Raw genomic sequence first — 21,074 nt, forward strand, 5'->3', positions numbered from 1 at the left:
GCTCACAAATAAGGCAGTGACGTCAACATCACTGTGTGCGCATCTCCCGAACTCTATTATTGCCCACGTGATACCGACGGGCCTTCCTTTTCTGCTGTGGCGTGACTGTGAGTATATGTGGTTGTAAATGTGTCGAGCTTAAATCTGTTTCAATCTTCTGATGTGTTTATCATCTATGACTTTTTATATAATATATTTAAGGAAAAGACGCACATTGATCAATTTATACTGATATATTTACCGATTGATGTGTACTTACATGATTTTTCGAACTTTTTAGTAAAATGATAAAACCATCCACGTCGACATACCGGCGTAATGGCGCAGTCTTACTGACCGATATTGTAGTAATGGTATTTGGTAACGCTAGTAGAATAGATTTTTCAATCATATTAATTTTTTATTGATGTATAGTTCAGTTTATTGTATGAATTTCGACATATGTCATAAAATGATTTATTGGAACAGAAACTAGAAAATTGCATCGGCAGCCATATTTGACAAATATTTCCGAACATTTCATTATTTCTCGAGTTTCTTGTATCTCCGTCTTTTGCAGTAGTTTTGGAAGTGTGTGACCAGGAATCATTTTCTATGTTTACGCGAATATATTTTATAGTCAATCTTTACTGCAGTCTATCAATATGAATACAATTTCAACTGGTATACTAGTATGTGAACATTTTACTAATTTGAATATTTCTTGTATTAGATTTGTTATTCCTAGTTTTATATGTACGTGCCGTTGGACATTTACATACGATAATTAATTCATTATTCTCGTTTAATAGGATTGCACAACAACAACAAAAAATGTCTGAATTACAAATCCAATATGGCGGCCTTATATTGGTCAACCACGTGGGTTTTGGGTAGCAAGTGTGATCATAGCGAAGGCCCTAACAGATTACAATATCACTGTCAATATATATAAAAGTTATGCGATAGATCACATGATACTATTCTTGAAGTACTACTAGACATATAAACGTCTGGCCAATCCTTACGGACATACCACTATAACAAATGAAACCAAGCAAAAATAAGAATACGGGAATTTTCGTACCGGAGAATTTTCGTACCGCCGGAGAATTTTCGTACCGGGGAAATTTCGTACCGCAAAACTATTGATATACTTACATGATATAATGTTGTGTTATTAATGCTGTGGATGTATTGAGTTACTCTATGAATTACAATGGACGATTTCTTTTGCGTACAGTATTTAGCTTTTCAGACATCGCGGCAGTCAGTGCTTGGTAGTAACATATATTACATGACGTATCTAACAGTACTTAGTTTGACACAAATTCAAGTCGTAGATTATCTGCTGAACCAAGTAGATTTTCTGGTGAACCATGATTTAAAAATCATACAAAATGCCATTTATTTTAGAAACATGTCTTAAAGAAAAGGTAGCTGAGTCACCGGTCGGTTGAGGAAACCGCCTTGTCAATCACCTGTAATATTATATTGACTGACACGTGTGGTGAGAGCTCGCCAGCCAATGATATTCAATGGGGGAGGAGTCATACACTTCACGTGCCTGTCAATTATACCTGACTGACTGATTGATCAAAGGAACAGCCACGTGCACGGGAGCACGTCAGTATCAAACTGTGTTCTACAATCGTTACACATATATGTATGTTGAATTTATATATTGCTAGGGTCATCCTGTTTTTTCACAGTACCTCGCAAGTTGAAATATGCGCCAGTAAATTATATTTTTTCTAATGTGTAAATTGACGCAATCCGTTTATTCTCAATCTTCATTGTCTCTCTATTGAACTTCTGTTCGAAAGTTACTTTCTAGGGGTTACAGACCTGTTTTACAAAAAGTAGAAAGGCTTTGGCACAAGCAACCGGTTACTACTAAGAAAGTAATTTTGTGATACATACATCTTCATTATGTATAGGGTTTTCGGTTATTCAAGGATTTACAAGTCCTTGGTTTATTTAACATCCTCCTTTAATTAAAAATGACGATGATTGAGGTTTATGTTGCCATAACTAAGGACAGGCAAACATTTTCAACAATTTCTAGTGCTGTACTGTAACGATAATGACATGCATAGAAAGAATAGTATTCATTGTAAAGATTAGATAGACTTCTTTAAACATTTTTCTGATTAATGTGTGCTATATTGGTTCAAGTATTTGAAGAAATAACTCAATAACCATTATATTATTCAATGTGAGAAATTGATACATACGTGTACGTTTTGGAAGGACATTTGACAGTGACATGTTTTCTTCAAAATCGTTTAATAGATCTAACTTTTATTATTATTTTGCTTAATTTAAACCTAGAAGCTATTCTTTATGCTGTCCTAAATAGACTTATTACTTGCCGAAATTTATGTCTCTGTTTCGTGCATTATATTTGATTAAGAGATAAACATCAAGGACGAAAATTGTCTGCTATTGAGATATTGACCCATGTCCATCTTTAGCTAATCATGATAACATTTTCATCAGTTTCATTTTGTTCTATATATGTACTTGTAATTCATTAAACAAGCACCCAATTAAACCCCAAGGGCTCTAGATGACAACGTAATTACTACAACGACGCTGACACGTGCCAGCAAGTTAACAACACATGTACGTAGAGACTACGTAGTTTCGTAAACTGAATAATGTGTACAGGTCTGTAATCGCCTGAAATAATCAAAATAATGTTGTTGACAAGACTAATCATCAATAAAATTAAATGGAACACTAAAAACGAAATAAAAATTTTCGGTACGAAAATACCCGGACGAAAATTCCCCGGTACGAAAATGTCTCCGGTACGAAAATGTTTCGGTACAAAAATTCCCGACACCAAAAATAATCTTGATGTGAACAATTCTCATGTCGATGTCGTTCCAATTATCAATCCACAATATGATCCTTTTATATATTGGACACTACCAGGCTAATGAAAAAAAACTAAAATAATCCAGATCATTAAATATACGAACATAACTAAATTGCAGCGAGCAATGTTTTTTTTTCAAAAGGTTTTTAGATTTGATAGGTGACCGCATTAGCAGCATTACATGCAAGTATTCGTAAAAAGTTCCAGTTGCTAAATATTTGCTGGTTTCTGCTCAATAACTTTAGTATTTTTAATTCTTATTCAATTGCAACGAAAATTCACATTCACTTAAATGGAATTCTTGGTGTTTTTTGGTCAAAATTGGTATTCAAAGTTCTGGAGTCTTACTTTGAGCTTGTTGAAATATACATGTATTTGGGCTTTCATACCAACTGAGGGAGGCAGATGCCACACTTGGTGGATCATTAATTTGATCAAGCATTAAATTAGCTGGTTGAAAATTTGTGAAAAAGATTTTTACTGTTTGAAGTTAATAGATATGTTCTCCCTCAGGAGGACTAATATATGGAATAAGAAACCACTTGTATAAATAGAATGTTTTACTTTGCAGATTCCCTTACCTTGTTGAAACAACAGAGAAACAACCATGGGTAAAGGAGATAATAAAGAAAAAATACATATTAACATCGTGGTCATTGGCCATGTCGACTCTGGCAAGTCGACAAGTACTGGTCACTTGATCTACAAATGTGGTGGTATCGACAAGAGAACCATTGATAAGTTCGAGAAGGAAGCTCAGGAGGTAAGTTCATAGTTATGTGTGCTCTATTTGGCGTAACTGATTTATTTGGGGCCAAATCTTTCCCTGCAGAAATTTAGCTTAGCTTTCCCAATTTCATGTAAATATAAAATTAAAACCTCTTGAAAGTGTTACAATCTCTGAATATTGGTAACTTTAGGTAGTGAATAAGATATTAAAAGCTCTTTGACTCGTGAGTATTAAAGGGGGGGGGGCAAGGTGAACTTTGCCAATTTTACCAAGTTACATAAGAGATAAAACTACACTTTGGTGACAAGAAATTGGGACCAGAACTTTTTTTACTATTAAAATTCAATCTTATATTGTTCAGAAGTGTATTTGCATATGGTAGAGTAATCTGGCTTGGTAGGTAGGTGATATGTTTGCAAGCTAAATTTTACCATTTTCAGATGGGAAAGGGTTCCTTCAAGTATGCCTGGGTGTTGGACAAACTGAAGGCTGAACGTGAACGTGGTATCACCATTGATATTGCTTTATGGAAGTTTGAGTCGAGTAAATACGTCGTAACCATCATTGATGCCCCGGGTCACAGAGATTTCATCAAAAACATGATCACTGGTAATGTTGAATACTATGTTTTGCAATCTGATTAAAATACAGATCCTTACTATCACTACATTTGATAAGAGGATCTGAGAAAATCCCATTAGGGGTCATGTCCAGGTGACCTTTGAAAATAGCCAATCAAATTGCTACTTCAAAATTTTGACAGTGAATTTAAGGGAACGAAATATTTTGAAAAACTGTAAGAATTATTTTGGTTATTTTGGAGCACAACAAAACTAATTGTATATATATACTAGGACGAAATATCATTGTCAATTGATGTAGCAAAGTGTAGAAAATGGATTTGGTATGAATTCCGCGTGGTATAAAGGTCATCTGGACGTGACCTCCTATGGGATTTTGTCAGATCCTATATTTAACGGAATGGTTATAAGGATCTGTATTTTAATCGGATTGTACAGGGTTCGCACAGGTTTGAAAAGGCCTTGAATTTTGAGTGTCTGCCTTGAAAGGCCTTGAAATTGATATATGGGCTTGAAAGGCCTTGGAAAACATAATTATAGGCCTTGAATTTACTTAATCTATCAAAGACATCTTCTAATTTTGGTGGTTAATTGCAGAAAAATCGTTAAAAAATTTCTTAACCCTTATCACGGCATATTGACAACAAAATGAAAATGACGTTTGTGGAGTCTCTAGAATGTACCACCTGTTATCGGTAATATGACACTCGGAACACATCTGGTTTTATCACTATCTAATAAAAGAAGAATCAGGGTCTTCTGTGGGTTAGTCATTTATGAGGGGTGAAGTTATAATAAGATATAGACAGATCACTGAGCTGGATCAGTCAGCATCACTAGCCGGCTACAAAAACATGGCGGTGAGCCTGTCTATCGTGAGAAGGTGAGGAAAATAATGATGACTGCATTTTGATATCATATTAAATTCTGACAGTGAATTGGTTTAGTTTAATGGTTTTCTTTAGATATTGTTCAAGGCAATTCATAGTTAAAGATCGGCAATTTGAGATGGTAAAATCATATCGTAAAAACTGGTATAATTTTCACACCAGTGTAATTTGCGCAGGTACTTTTTAGGGCTGAAAATGCTGGGAAAAAAATCTACTATCAGTATATTTTGCGCATCAAAAATTGTGGGGGGAAACGATGTATGAATGTGATAATTTCAATGCAAAATATTCCCCTAAAATGCTTGACAACTTGCACAAAGAAGTGATATATTAAGAAAAAATAACACATTAAAACCGCATCATGTGTTTTCTTTAATTGGCCACCTTAACCTGAAACTAAAATATCTTGCGGATGTCTAAAACATCGACGGTCCGGTCCGCCGTACTCCGTGCACATGTCAATGTTTTGAGATATTACACATGAATAGTAATCAGGAACATTTAAAAAGATTTGAATCTATTTGTTTAAAATTGTCACAATAAGTAATTTGTGTGTTTGAGATCATTAACAATCAACAACAATTGGCTAGCGGATACGTATGTTAGCTTGCAACAATCACATTGCGAGTAAACTCACTACCTGTACAGTATGGTACCAGATCCAAGCTGATGGCTAATAATATTTATCAATACGGTTGAATATGTCACTAACCTTGTAGCTTGTTAATTCTGCAGTAATAAAATTGCTAACCACTTATTAAAAGTCCTAAATATAGGTCAGTTTAGGCATCTTATAAATCCCACGTATGTTTTGACTTTTTGCACACGGCCTGCAGCTGGGGTATACGTATGTTTGTGTATACACACACACTCTACAGACTTTCTCTACAGCCTCTCTCCCCTAAAAAAATACAGGTAAACTAGATTGACCCGGCCAAAGTCACTGATTGTGGCTGTCCCATTATACTAAGAGGTGTTAGTTATCTTTATGTACCATGTTATGACGTAATCTTACTATGACGTCATGTTTTACTAATAAAAGAATTCAAACCCCTGAAGACCGGCATGAGCCGAGAAAGCGCTAGCGTTATGTATATAGAAACAAGTGTTGTTGAGAAAAAGATAAAATCAACAGTGATTGTATTGTGTACTAAATATTCCGTTTTATAAATGTCACTGAAGAACTGTTGCCGAGTATTTCTTATATAATTTGTGGTAAATGTAAAAAATTCAGTAATTTTCATAGTATGTAATTATGGGGCTCTTGAAAGGTGTATATCTAATATAGATTTTCTTTATTTGGGAAAAGATTTTGCATTCAATTATGAAAATACAGCAAAATTTCTCAACAGCAAGGGGGGTTTTTTTGGCCCAAAATGTACCTAAAGAAATCACTATTCCAAACATATTTTCAGGATGGTCAAAGGATGGTCAGATGAATTTATCAATGCTATACGGTCAGATGAATTTATCAATGCTATACATTTTTTGCTTAGGAACCTCCCAAGCCGATTGTGCCGTACTCATCATTGCTGCCGGTGTTGGAGAATTTGAAGCTGGTATTTCCAAGAACGGTCAGACCCGTGAACACGCCCTGCTCGCCTACACGCTTGGTGTAAAGCAGATGATAGTTGCCATCAACAAGATGGACAACACCGAGCCACCATATAGCGAGGTAAAGCATGTTTTCACAACATAATTATCCCTTGTGAAAACATATTTGTAGGATATATTATGTCCCCCAAACGAAGTGGGGGGACATATTGTTTTTGCTCCGTTTCTTATTATTATTATTCTTATTCTTATTTCTTCCACTTCTGCCGCGCGGGTTTCCGCAGCTTTTCTCAGAAACTACTGGGCCGATTATCACGAAACTTCATACACATACTCATTAGGGTGTGGGATTGTGCATAAAGGTTTGTTTTTTAAAACCGGAAGTCCAAGATGGCCGCCAGTGCCCATTTCCTTTTTTTATGTCATGGCGCGGCGTCCGTCTGTCCGTCAACATTTCCTTATAATCGCTACTAGTGATAGAGTTCTGAATGGAATGTAACCAAATTTGGCCACAAACATCCTTGGGGGAAGGGGAACAGAACTTGTCTAAATTTTGGCTCTGGTCCGTCGGGGGCAGGAGGGGCGGGGCCCAATAGGGGAAATAGAGGTAAATCCTTTAAATCGCTACTAGTCATAGAGTTCTACATGGATTGTAACCAAATTTGGCCACAAACATCCTTGGGGGAAGGGGAACAGAACTTGTATAAATTTTGGCTCTGGTCCCCCGGGGGCAGGAGGGGCGGGGCCCAATAGGGGAAATAGAGGTAAATCCTTTAAATCGCTACTAGTCCTAGAGTTCTGCATGGTTTGTAACCAAATTTGGCAACAAACATCCTTGGGGGAAGGGGAACAGAACTCGTATAAATTTTGACTCTGGCCCCCGGAGGGCAGGACGGGTGGGGCCCAATAGGGGAAATAGAGGTAAATCCTATAAATCACTTCTTGTCCTAGAGTTTTGTTTTGGATTGTGACCAAATTTGGCCATAACATCCTTGGAAGAAGGGGAACAGAACTTGTATAAATTTTCGCTCTGACCCCCTTGGGGCGGGAGGGGTGGGGTCCAAGAGGGGATTTAGAGGTTAATATTAATATTCCTTCAGAAAAGAAACAAAGAACCTGTATTCAGAACATTACTTGGCATTACAAACCAGGTGAGCGATACAGGCCCTCTGGGCCTCTTGTTGGTATTCCAAGATGGCTGCTGGCCCACTTCCTGTTTTCAGGTTTCAGTCTCCGATCTCAAAGAAAATTAGTATGTAGGGGTTTTAAAGGATGACGAACAACATGCAAACATTTTTGTACAGATTTTGCTATTCCAAGATGGCCGCTGCCTCACTTCCTGTTCATCAGGTTTCGATCTCCGACCTCGATGAAAATTTGTCTTTAGGGGTTTTAAGGGATGGCAATCAACATAAAAACATTTTTATCCCCCGCGAAACGCGTTTGCGGGGGATATTGATTTGGGCTCTGTCCGTCCGTCCGTCCGTCCGAGTATCGTTTCCGGGCTATAACTCCTAAACCGTTCAACTTGGCTACACGAGACTTTCTGTACATGTTAGGCTAGTGCTCTAGTTGTGCCTTTTGCTAATGGGAACCTTTCATTTTCGATACTTTTTCTGTTACCATGGAAACTTATTCAAAAATACCATATTATTAAAGTTTCCTTTCTATTCCGGGCTATAACTCGAAAACCGTTCAACTTGGCTACACGAAACTTTCTGTACATGTTAGGCTAGTGCTCTAGTTGTGCCTTTTTCTAATGGGAACCTTCCATTTTCAATACTTTTTCTGTTACCATGGAAATTTATTAAAAAATACCATTATTTAAAGTTTCCTTTCTATTCCGGGCTATAATCGAAAACCATTCAACTTGCTACACGAAACTTTCTGTACATGTTAGGCTAGTGCTCTAGTTGTGCCTTTTGCTAATGGGAACCTTTCATTTTCGATACTTTTTCTGTTACTATGGAAACTTATTCAAAAATACCATATTAAAGTTTCCTTTCTATTTCAGGCATTCAACTTGGCTACACGAAACTTTCTGTACATGTTAGGCTAGTGCTCTAGTTGTGCCTTTTGCTAATGGGAATCTTTCATTTTAAACTCTTAGTTACAATGAGCTTCATTTATTTTATGTTTGAGCTTTCATACACAACTGGGCGCGGGGGATAATGCCAAGCTTTGCGGCTCCTTGTCGTAAATATTTTTGATATTCCAAGATGGTCGCTGGGCTAACTTTTTATATTTTGGTCCGATTTCAATAAAAATTAGAATAAAGGGGTTTTAACCTCAAATTTTAAGGGATGCCATACAGTCATAACTGCCAAATCAATTCCTCTCAAAATAGCCTTGTATTACGGTATTTTTGAGCATATAGTGCACAGTGAAAAGTTGGGGTGCGCACTAAACGCAGGTGCAAGGCATGACAAGGTCATGATCACCGAGTTATGTACATTTTAGGAGAACCTGAATTCCTATATAAAAGTACATCAAAATTCTCTTTAAGATGTTCATATACACTGTGCAACTGCATTCTTGATTTGTTGCAATTGGGGGTGCATTTGGGGGACTATGTAATGGTGTAATGTGTCCATTACAATGAGTACTTGTTAAATTTGGGTCTGTCATAGTTTCTATTCCAGGTTGTAACTCCAAAACCATTCAACTTCTTCTCCATAATCTCTGGTTAGAATTTAACAAAATTTGACAGGTAGCATCCTTATAGATAGCTGCAATGTTGTATCTCAAAAGACTTTTAGACAGAAAATAATACAAATGGTAGGGCTGGGAACAAGAAGAAATGAGGCCTCGAAAAGAAGGAGGCTTATTATCCCTGTTTTTTCCGAAACGGGGAATTTGGGTTTGTCCGTCTGTAACACTTCATTATTTTGCGTACAGCAACTAACAAATGTAAACTTGATTTTCTTCAAACTTGGTGACCAGGTTAAATGCCTTAAGGGCTTTGTCAAGTTGGATCACGACTGTCGATGGACCTTATTAAGCGGAGTTATGGCCCTTTGCTTAAATTTAAATTTTAAAAAAAGTCAAGTTTCTGCTACTTCCGCACAATAACTGTATTAAATATTAACAGATTTTCTTCAAACTTGGTAACAAGGGGGAATGCCTTAAGTGCCTGGCAAGGTTCGATCAACTCTTTCAGCGGAAGTTATTTATCAGAGTTATGGCCCTTTAATTTACAAATATTATTTTTCTGCAGTTTCTGTGTAATAACTCACAAAGTTGAATGCCTTAAGAGGTTAGCAGAGTTATGGCCCTTTCATTTAATAAAGGTCATTTTCTGCAATAACTGTAATAAATATTAACCAATTTCGTTCAATCTTTGTAACAAGATCAAATGCCTTAAGGGCTTGGCCAAGTTTAATTGTCACTTTCAGCTGACATTATTTCACACATCTTACTTCCGAATAAGACTTCAGCTTAGTTTTTCATGTTAAAACCAAGGTTACCCCTAACCTAATAATGTTAATCTACAATGTGTCCTGAAAGCAGGGGATTGAAATTCCACAAATTTGCTTGTTAGCATTTTACTTTGGTTTACCTACATCATTGGTATTGTTTTTTCAGGGTCGTTTCAATGAAATCCAGAAAGAAGTAAGTGCTTACATCAAGAAGGTTGGTTACAACCCCAAGACTGTAGCTTTTATTCCCATTTCTGGATGGCACGGTGACAACATGCTTGAGACAACTACAAAGATGAATTGGTATAAGGGATGGTCTGTTGAGAGGAAGGAAGGAAATGCTAAAGGCAATACCCTTTTGGAAGCTATCGACAGCATTCTCCCTCCCTCTCGTCCACATGACAAACCTCTCCGACTTCCACTCCAGGATGTCTACAAGATTGGAGGTAAATAAAATATTTGTATACAGGGATTATTTCAGGTGGGGCCCAATAGGTGATATAGAGGTAAATCCTATAAATCGCTACTCCTCCTAGAATTCTGCATGAATTGAAACAAAATCCGACAAGAAACATTCTTTGGGTATGGGGAAGGGAGCATGTATACATTTTGGCTCTGATCCCCCGGGGGCAGGAGGGGCGGGGCCCAATAGGGGAAATAGAGATAAATCCTTTAAATCGCTACTCGTCCTAGAATTCTGCATGGATTGAAACCAAATCTGACCAGAAACCAAAAACAATGAACCTGTATTCAGAACATTACTTGACATTACAAACCAGGTGTTATAAACATAGCAGTGCCTAATATATTTAAGATGCTCCTCCGTTGACAAATGGTATTTGCTCCACTGCTGATAAATGGTATTTTTATCCCCCGTCCAACGAAGTTGGCGGGGGATATACAAATGGGTTCCGTCGTCCGGGGGGGGGGGTGGGGGGTGGTTGGGTCCGTCGTCCATCCGTACGAATGGTTTCCGGAGCACAACTCTTAAACCAGTAGAGATATTTCCACGAAACTTCATACACACATTGGTCTTATGGTCTAGTAGTGCCTTTTCAGGGTTCGCACAGGCTTGAAAAGGCCTTGAATTTTGAGTGTCTTCCTTGAAAGGCCTTGAAATTGATATATGGCCTTGAAAGGCCTTGAAAAATGGTCGTATAGAGGGCCTGTATCGCTCACCTGGTTTGTAATGTCAAGTCATGTTCTGAATACAGGTTCACTGTTTCTTTTCTGAAGGAATTTTAATATTTACCTCTTATTTTCCCTATTGGGCTCCGCCCCTCCTGCCCCCGGGAGGTCAGAGCCAAAATTTATACAGTTCTGTTCCCCTTCTCCCAAGGATGTTTGTGGCCAAATTTAGTTACAATCCATGCAGAACTCTAGGACAAGTAGCAATTTATAGGATTTACCTCTATTTCCCCTATTGGACCACGCCCCTCCTGCCTCCGTGGGGTCAGAGCCGAAATCTATACAGTTCTGTTTCCCTTCCCCCAAGGGTGTTTGTGGCCAAATTTAGTTAAAGACCGGCAATTTGAGATGGTAAAATCATAGTTGAATATCGGTATTTTGAGACCGTACAATTTCCAAAAGATCGGGACCTTCTTACAAATGTTGAGATAGGGTGAGAGAGGGATGGTTATGAGTTAGATATAGCGATGTATGGGAAAGTTAGAGGAATTGTAGCATCTGTAATGTCAATCTTGTTCAAGCAAATTGAAGTTATAACGGAAGACTAAGAGCATGGCTGTCTAGTTTTTATTTGACAATGACGTGATGGTTAGATTGAAATTTCTCAAATTATTTGTTCACTTAAAACTGTCTGCAAATTCGTCAGATATCATCAATATAAAGGATTAATGTTAGAAGCATGAAAGAAACATTTTTATTTTCTTGTCAATATGAAATTCTTATGCTTATAATATGGCTATAAGGGCCTTGAATTTTATCATCAAAGGCCTTGAAAAGCCTTGAATATCATATCTTGATTTCTGTATGAACCTTGCTTTTGCTATTTTAAGGTTTGCATTTTTTGCACTTTTTCCGTAACCATGGAAACATTGCTGAAAATATTATTTTGTACGCGGTTCGTTTCCGCAGCATAACTAGAAAACTGGTTGAGATATATGCAATGAACTCCATAGGCACATTAGTCTTATGGTCTAGTAGTGCCTTTTGCTATTTTAAGGTTTTCACTTTTTGGACTTTTTTCTGTAACGATGGAAACATTGCTGAAAATGGCAGATTTTTGTGTAAGAATCGTTTCCGGAGCACAACTCTAAAACCAGCAGAGATATTTCCATGAAACTTCATAGACACATTGTTCTTATGGTCTAGTAGTACCTTTTGCTATTTTTTAGGTTTTCATTTTTTGCACTTTTTCCGTTACCATGAAAACATTGCTGAAAATATCATGGTTAATGATAAATGTTACTTTGCAAAACTCCACCCATCTTTGTGTATATAGTCTAATATAAATGTCAAGGCTGTACACCTGATTCAACAATTGCAGCCCAGCTCAACTTGAATTATACTCCATCTTCTTAAGCTCAACTTCCTTCTTTGTCCTGTTTTTTTTTTTTTTTTCATACACATAAGTCTCCACAATCAAACTTACTTCATGATCAGCTTTGATATCTATTGGCGGGGGATCTGAATGACTATGTCCTTGTTTCTTTGGTTACACCATTACATTCTGAAAAAAATTCTGTGGCACCATGTCTAATAATCTATTTAGAATGAAGTACTGCATAAAAAAGCAAAACAATTATTTTATTTTTTGTGTCATATTTACACCATTGAACACCAATTGTTCAAATGATGATTATCATTTATGGTCTGTCGGCAGTGGAGCATCTTAAAATTTATTTACTGGTAAAACAATGTCGCTTCATTATTCAGGGGAGATCACGCTTGTCAAATGAGGATCGGTGGAGATTGGGGAACTTTATGCGATGGCACCGATCACAATTACATCTTGTTTCTCATTGTAAAGGTTATTGTGATAATTGGTATTTAAAAAAAAAAAATCACATCCCTAGTTATTACATCAATAAACATTTAGAATGAGTAAAATTGAGCATTACTTTTTAATTCATACTTTTGCCTGCATTGGTATACTATAGGTATTGGAACTGTGCCTGTCGGCAGGGTTGAGACTGGAGTCATCAAACCTGGTATGGTCGTCACCTTTGCCCCATCTCAACTGTCAACTGAAGTCAAATCTGTTGAAATGCACCACGAAGCTCTGCCTGAGGCTCTGCCCGGAGACAACGTTGGATTCAACGTCAAGAACGTCTCCGTGAAGGAATTGAAGAGAGGAAACGTTGCTGGAGACAGCAAAAATGATCCCCCAACTGGTGTTGCTCATTTCAATGCCCAGGTTAGTTGCTACATAAATAAATATACTATTCCAAGTTTAGTAAGTTTTCTGGCCGGGTACATTATGGACTCTGTATGCCAATGGAGAACTGTCCCAGGGAATCACACTGCTTTTTATATGGTATAGATAAAGATGCGCACATTTATATCATTTTTAGGCAGGGTTCTCATTAAAAGCCTGTTGCCAGAAAAAGCAGCTGTCTATTTCATTGTTTACAACCAGCTGTTTTTGTCAGAAATAAGTATTGGCCACCATGGATGCAGCCCCCCAACCAACTATTAACTTATTTTCAACCATCAGGGGTGTCAAAATCTACTTGCCCGATGCCCTGGGCAACCAGTTTTTGAGTTTGGGCAAGCGACAGCAAAGTGAACTTTTGGACATAATTTTTCTGGTGCACTAAGCCTCATGCTATATGAGACTTGTAACTTAATACCTGAGGAAACAAATCTGCCTAAATATTACTAAAAACAAATAATTTAGTTTTAACTGTAAGAAACAAATTTTTTTTCACAAAAATGAAAAAATTGAAATGAGCATAACTGGGTCGCTAGGTGTAACTTCAGTTCAGAGACGTTTTTCAGACATTCAAGCTGATAAAAACAATAATAATTAAGTGCATTTAAGTTGTATAGAAATGCTTTTTAGAGTAAATTTACATTATTAGTTGTCTAACCATTATTTCTAGCAATAAGAAAGGAGTTTTTCTCTGTAAAAACGATCTCTGCACAACTTGCAGGAAGTTGCACATGGGTACTAATAATGGAGCTGGAATCTGGTTTCAGGAATCTAGAACAAACAAAAAAAAAATGATGGAATAACAAAATAGAAAGTTCACCCTTAGACTGCTACATGCGGTTATATACGCGTTGGTTTAAATGGCCCTCAGTGCTACACGCGTAAAAAGACGTTTTTTGACTCTGAGTTTTCAACCGGCGGTCCGATCGTCAAATCTCTCTCCTGTTGCTAAAATTTGACTGAAAACAAAAGTAGAATGCTTCCGATTGGTTCTAATGTCATTAAATTCGATATTCTCGGGATTATACACTAAAAATAATCACAGGTGTGGAGGAATTTGAATGGTATACTAGATCGAAGTGATGAAAGAACAGTTCTTTGCTAGCGATGTGTCAGAAGTTGAAAGTAAATTTGAAGGGTCAAATACTTTAGATTGGGATCCAATAGAAGGCAACGTTATTTTAATTTCTCCTATAAATAAGCGTGTGCCTGATGCCAACACAGAACATGAGGCAGCCCCCCCCCCATGCGGGGCCGGCTGCTGTGTTGACAGACAACAAGATTGACTTTGACAATGCTCCGTTCACAGGCGAGTTGAAATTAATGCATAACATGAATAAATGTAAGCTAGTTGGTTTTAAACGCTTTTGTGGATGATTACAATATAGAAAATAAAGTTGTCCACAATTTATTATCCCCCGCCCAACGAAGTTGGCGGGGGATATACAAATGGGTTCAGTCTGTCCGTACGAATGGTTTCCGGAGCATAACTCTAAAACCAGTACAGATATTTCCACGAAACTTCATACACACATTGGTCTTATGGTCTAGTAGTGCCTTGTGCTATTTTTAGGTTTTCATAGTCTGCATTTTTAGCTCACCTGGCCCAAAGGGCTGGTGAGCTTATGTCATGGCGCAGCGTGCGTTGTCCGTCCGTCAACATTTAATTTAAATCGCTACTAGTCGTAGAGTTCCACATAGATTGTAACCAAATTTGGCCACAGACATTCCTTAGGGGAAGAGGAACAGAACTTTTATAAATTTTGGCTTTGACCCCCCCGGGGCAGGAGGGGCAGGGCCCAATAGGGGAAATAGAGGTAAATCCTATATAATTCGCTACTTGTCTTAGAGTTCTGCATGGATTGTAACCAAATTTGGCCACAAACAGCCGTGGGGGAATGGGAACAGATCTTGTATAAATTTTGGCTCTGACCCCCCGGGGGCAGGAGGGGCAGGGCCCAATAGGGGTAATAGAGGTAAATCCTATAAATCGCTACTTGTCCTAGAGTTCTATATGGATTGTAACCAAATTTGGCCACAAACATCTTTTTGGGAAGGGGAACAGAACTTGTATAAATTTTGGCTCTGACACCCAGGGGCAGGAGGGGCGTGGCCCAATAGGGGAAATAGAGGTAAATCCTATAAATCGTTACTTGTCCTAGAGTTCTACATGGATTGTAACCAAATTTGGCCACAAACACCCTTGGGGGAAGGGAAACAGAACTGTATAGATTTCGGCTCTGACCCCACGGAGGCAGGAGGGGCGTGGTCCAATAGGGGAAATGGAGGTAAATCCTATAAATTGCTACTTGTCCTAGAGTTCTGCATGGATTGTAACCAAATTTGGCCACAAACAGCGGTGGGGGAATGGGAACAGATCTTGTATAAATTTTGGCTCTGACCCCCCCGGGGGCAGGAGGGGCAGGGCCCAATAGGGGTAATAGAGGTAAATCCTATAAATCGCTACTTGTCCTAGAGTTCTATATGGATTGTAACCAAATTGGCCACAAACATCTTTTGTTTCCGTAACCATGGAAACATTGCTGAAAATATCATATTTTGTACCAGGTTCGTTTCCGGAGCATAACTCTAAAACCAGTAGAGTTATTTCCACGAAACTTCATAGACACATTGGTCTTATGGTCTAGTAGTGCCTTTTGCTATTTTTAGGTTTTCATTTTTTGCACTTTTTCCGTAACCATGGAAACATTGCTGAAAATATTATTTTGTACCAGGTTCGTTTCCGCAGCATAACTAGAAAACTGGTTGAGATATTTGCAATGAACTCCATAGGCACATTAGTCTTATGGTCTAGTAGTGCCTTTTGCTATTTTAAGGTTTTCACTTTTTGTACTTTTTTCTGTAACCATGGAAACATTGCTGAAAATGGCAGATTTTCGCGTAAGAATCGTTTTCTGGAGCACAACTCTAAAACCAGCAGAGATATTTCCATGAAACTTCATAGATACATTGTTCTTATGGTCTAGTAGTGCCTTTTGCTATTTTTAGGTTTTCACTTTTCGTGCTTTTTTCTGTAACCAAAGAAATATTACTGAAAATATCATATTTTTGTAGCAGGTTCATTTCCGGAGCATAACTCTAAAACCAGCAGAGATATTTCATAGACACATTCTTTTTAAGGTCTAGTCGTACCTTTTGCTATTTTTAGGTTTTCATTTTTTGCACTTTTTCTGTTACCATGGAAACGTTGCTGAAAATATCATGGTAAATGTTACTTTGCAAAACTCCACCCATCTTTGTGTATATAGTCTAATATAAATGTCAAGGCTGTATACCTGATTCAACAATTGCAGCCCCACTCTACTTGAATTATACACCATCTTTCTTTAGCTCAACTTCCTTTTTCCTGGTTTTTTTCATACACATAAGTCTCCACAATCAAACTTACTTCAGCTTTGATATCTCCATTGGCGGGGGATCTGAATGACTATGTCCTTGATTATATTAATATTATCTACACGAAGTTTACCTTCAATGACCGGCATGTTGAAAGAAAACGGACGAACAAAAAATGACAGTATTACGTTTTATAAGATGCAGGTATTTTACGTTGATAACGGCTATGGGTTTTAGCCAGATTAAGTTATTTACACCACTGTTGGTCATACTGCATTTGAAAAACAATTTTTCAGAGATTGTTCAGGATCATTTTCTAATTATATTGTCTACTTAACTTTCACCTGACTGAAAATTACTTACCTGGACTCACCTGGGCTATAACAATACTTTTAAGGGTAACTTGGTCTAAGATAGAGATAATATGTGGTGCATAATGAAAAAGCATACACTATGTGATGATAGACCAGAAATTAAACAGGAAACTAGCTTCTTTCCTTCATGAACAATTATCAAGATTTTGTGTGTGAATATTAATTAGTTTTAGGAGTTTTTACCTGGATTTTTTCAAAGACTTTATAACCGGATGATGTCATATGCTTCTTAATACCAAGGTTACTCGATTAAATTGGTTTTATTTCATAATTTTAATCGAGTTTTCTTGTTATTATTTAATACAACCTAATATTTTTACCTTTAGTCACCTGTATTATTACCTGTATGTTTAACGAGAAGTATATTTGCGGAATAAACAGCATCAATTTAAACTAGGCAATAACAAACAATTTTCATATAACTTTTATTCACATAATGCAAATAGTTTTCAAGATATAATCATTTATAATTAAGTTATCATTTACCTGGATTTTACAAAATTAATGCAGCACTGAGAGCCATTAATATACAAGCCATTGCAGCAGCCTAAGAGTTAACATTTTAAGGGATGTCGTACAGTCATGATAACTGCCAAATCAATTCCTCTGAAAATAGCCTTGTATTACGGTATTTTTGAGCATATAGTGCACACTTTTTTTCATAAATTATCGAGTGAAAAGTTGGGTTGCTCACTATACGCAGGTACGAGGCATGGCAGGCCCTGGGTCATGATCACCGAGTTATGTACATGTTAGGAGAACCTGAATTCCTATATAAAAGTACATCAAAATTAAAAGATGTTCATATACACTGTGCAACTGCATTCTTGATTTGTTGCAATTGGGGATGCGTTTGGGGGACTATGTAATGGTGTCCATTACAAGGAGTACTTGTTGTCATTATTCTTATACTAAAAGGAAAATATCTAATAGAATTAGAAATGTTTATTAGATACAATAATTCAGAAGTTTTTATTTTCTAGTTACACTGCAGTATATGACTGCGATAGAATATAAGGTATTTTTTGTGGGCAAATAGAATTTAATTTCAGGCAAGTGAATTAATGGGCTCTACTTGCCAGGGGCAAGTGACTTTGGAATTTTTTTTTATTCCCCCGACGTGGTGAGAACCCTGTTAGGTCACTTGATATGAAGTCAGTCTCAATTCAAGTGACCTGTTCTAATCTCCTTTTGTCCGTGTCGTGTGTTCGTAATTTTTTTTTACATTATTGACTTCTTCCATATCTGCTGAATCAAATTCAATAGAATTTTGCTCAACAATTCTACATTGTTGTACATTTCTCTTCGAAAAGACCATTTATAACGCAAATAATATTTGACTTCCATCAATTTTAATGTTTGATATATATTTGTATTCTAGGTCATTGTGCTGAACCACCCTGGAGAGATCCACGCTGGATACACCCCTGTTCTCGATTGCCACACTGCTCACATTGCCTGCAAGTTCAAGGAGCTTTTGGAGAAACTCGACCGTCGTACTGGAAAGAAGCTTGAGGACAACCCCAAATGTTTGAAGTCCCAAGACGCTTCCATTGTAGAGCTTGTACCCTCTAAGCCCATGTGCGTTGAAGCCTTTAACGACTATGCTCCTCTTGGACGTTTTGCTGTTCGTGACATGCGTCAAACTGTGGCTGTTGGAGTCATCAAGGCTGTCAAGAAAACTGAGAAGGCCGGCAAGATTACCAAAGCTGCCCAAAAGGCCTCCAAAAAATGAAATGAGTTTATACCATCAGTCCGCCAAGCCTGTTCTCCTAACATTTGTTCAAACGTTTTTACCTCTAGTGACTTTGAACAGAGATTGTCCAAGAAGGTCAAATTATTTAAAAAGGGAAGAACAATAATGAGAATTCAAATGAAATCAATCTTTATTGATACACAGCACAGTATTTACTGGACTGTAAAACTTCTTACCAACAGAATCCATCGCAAGGAAGTGAGAAGGAAAAATATGTTAATGCTGTAGGTAATGGCATTAATAATAATAAAAAAAATATTTAAATATGTAAAGTGTGGGAGTTTTTTAGCTCACCTGGCCCAAAGGGCCGGTGAGCTTATGTCATGGCGCGGCGTCCGTCGTCCGTCTGTCCGTCAACATTTCCTTTAAATCGCTACTAGTCATAGAGTTCTGCATGGATTTTAACCAAATTTGGCCAGAAACATCCTTGGGGGGAGGGGAACAGAACTTGTATAAATTTTTGCTCTGACCCCCCGGGGACAGGAGGGGAGGGGCCCAATAGGGGAAATTGAGGTAAATCCTATAAATTGCTACTTGTCCTAGAGTTCTGCATGGATTGAAACCAAATTTGGCCAGACACATCCTTGGGGGAAGTGGAATAGAACTTGTATAAATTTTGGCTCTGACCCCACAGGGACAGGAGGGGCGGGGCCCAATAGGGGAAATTGAGGTAAATCCTATAAATCGCTACTTGTCCTAGTGTTCTGCATGGATTGTTACCAAATTTGGCCAGAAACATCCTTGGGGGAAGGGGAACAGAACTTGTATAAATTTTGGCTCTGACCCCTCGGGGACAGGAGGGGCGGGGCCCAATAAGGGAAATTTAGATAAATCCTATAAATCGCTACTTGTCCTAGAGTTCAGCATGGATTGAAACCAAATTTGGCCAGAAACATCCTTGGGGGAAGGGGAATAGAACTTGTATAAATTTTGGCTCTGAACCCCCGGGGACAGGAGGGGCGAGGCCCAATAGGGGAAATAGAGGTAAATCCTATAAATCACTACTTGTCCTAGTGTTCTGCATGGATTGTAACCGAATTTGGCCAGAAACATCCTTGGGGGAAGGGGAACAGAACTTGTATAAATTTTGGCTCTGACCCCCCAGGGACAGGAGGGGCGGGGCCCAATAAGGGAAATTTAGGTAAATCCTATAAATCGCTACTTGTCCTAGAGTTCTGCATGGATTGTAACCAAATTTGGCCAGAAACAACCTTGGGGAAGGGGAATAGAATTGTATAACATGGTCTACAGAAGATGAAAAGTGCTGGAATTGGGGTCGTGCTGAAAAGTGCTTGAATTTGGTCAGTGCTGGAAAAGTGCTGAATTTTTAACCTGAAAAGTGCTGGAATGAAACTTCATGCTCCAGAACACTGACAAAAGCTCTGTTGCCAATTACATAATTTCAGTAATCAGACATACTTGGGATGACTTTGTGTTTGATAAGAATGTGTAATTGAATCTAATTACTCTGACAAAATTGTACTAACAAATTGCTTGCAAAATTGTAGGCATGTTTCTGAAAATTCTGATTTCGAGTCCAATGTAGAAGAAAAAGAAGTGCTTGAAAATCTAGAAAAGGTGCTGGAAAAGTGCTTGAAAGTGCTGAATTTGGTTTGAAAATCGTACGAACCATGTATAAATTTTGGCTCTGACCCCCCGGGGACAGGAGGGGCGGGGCCCAATAGGGGAAATAGAGGTAAATCCTATAAATCGCTACTTGTCCTAGAGTTCAGCATGGATTGAAACCGAATTTGGCCAGAAACATTCTTGGGGGAGGGGAATAGAACTTGTATAAATTTTGGATCTGACCCCCTGGGGGCAGGAGGGGCGGGGCCCAATAGGGAAATTTAGGTAAATCCTATAAATCGCTACTAGTCTTAAAGTTCTGCTTGGATTTTAACCAAATTTGGCCCAGAAACATCCTTGGGGTTAACAGAATTCCTATAATTTTTGGCTCTAACCCTCTTGAGCAGAAAGAGTGGGGCCCAATAGGGGAATTAGAGGTAAATATTCAAATTCCTTCAGAAAAGAAACAATGAACCTTACTAGGCATTACAAACCAGGTGAGCGATACAGGCCCTCTGGGCCTCTTGTATTGAAGGGCTATACCAGAATTATCCATGGTGGGAGGCACTTGAATTAAATATTAG

At 37.9% G+C, this 21,074-nt stretch overlaps 1 protein-coding gene across 1 annotated transcript; it reads left to right on the plus strand.

Moving 5' to 3' along the window:
- On the plus strand, nucleotides 1–19,190 carry LOC138309236 (elongation factor 1-alpha). The gene is made up of 7 exons (XM_069250391.1): nucleotides 1–107; nucleotides 3,438–3,629; nucleotides 4,037–4,205; nucleotides 6,564–6,742; nucleotides 10,207–10,486; nucleotides 13,163–13,419; nucleotides 18,550–19,190. The coding sequence occupies exons 2-7, from the start codon at nucleotides 3,474–3,476 to the stop codon at nucleotides 18,901–18,903; spliced, it is 1,395 nt and encodes a 464-aa protein (XP_069106492.1). The 5' UTR covers nucleotides 1–107; nucleotides 3,438–3,473; the 3' UTR covers nucleotides 18,904–19,190.
- The last annotated feature ends 1,884 nt before the right edge of the window (nucleotides 19,191–21,074 follow it).

This window comes from Argopecten irradians, chromosome 15 (assembly GCF_041381155.1).
Source record: "Argopecten irradians isolate NY chromosome 15, Ai_NY, whole genome shotgun sequence".
Lineage (NCBI taxonomy): Eukaryota > Metazoa > Mollusca > Bivalvia > Pectinida > Pectinidae > Argopecten > Argopecten irradians.

Excerpts from the sequence above, each read along its gene's own strand:
- LOC138309236 (XM_069250391.1), top strand. The coding sequence starts at position 3,474 with ATGGGTAAAGGAGATAATAAAGAAAAAATACATATTAACATCGTGGTC. Across the intron at positions 6,743-10,206 it reads CCGAGCCACCATATAGCGAG|GGTCGTTTCAATGAAATCCA; the intron begins GTAAAGCATGTT and ends TTGTTTTTTCAG. Across the intron at positions 10,487-13,162 it reads GGATGTCTACAAGATTGGAG|GTATTGGAACTGTGCCTGTC; the intron begins GTAAATAAAATA and ends GGTATACTATAG.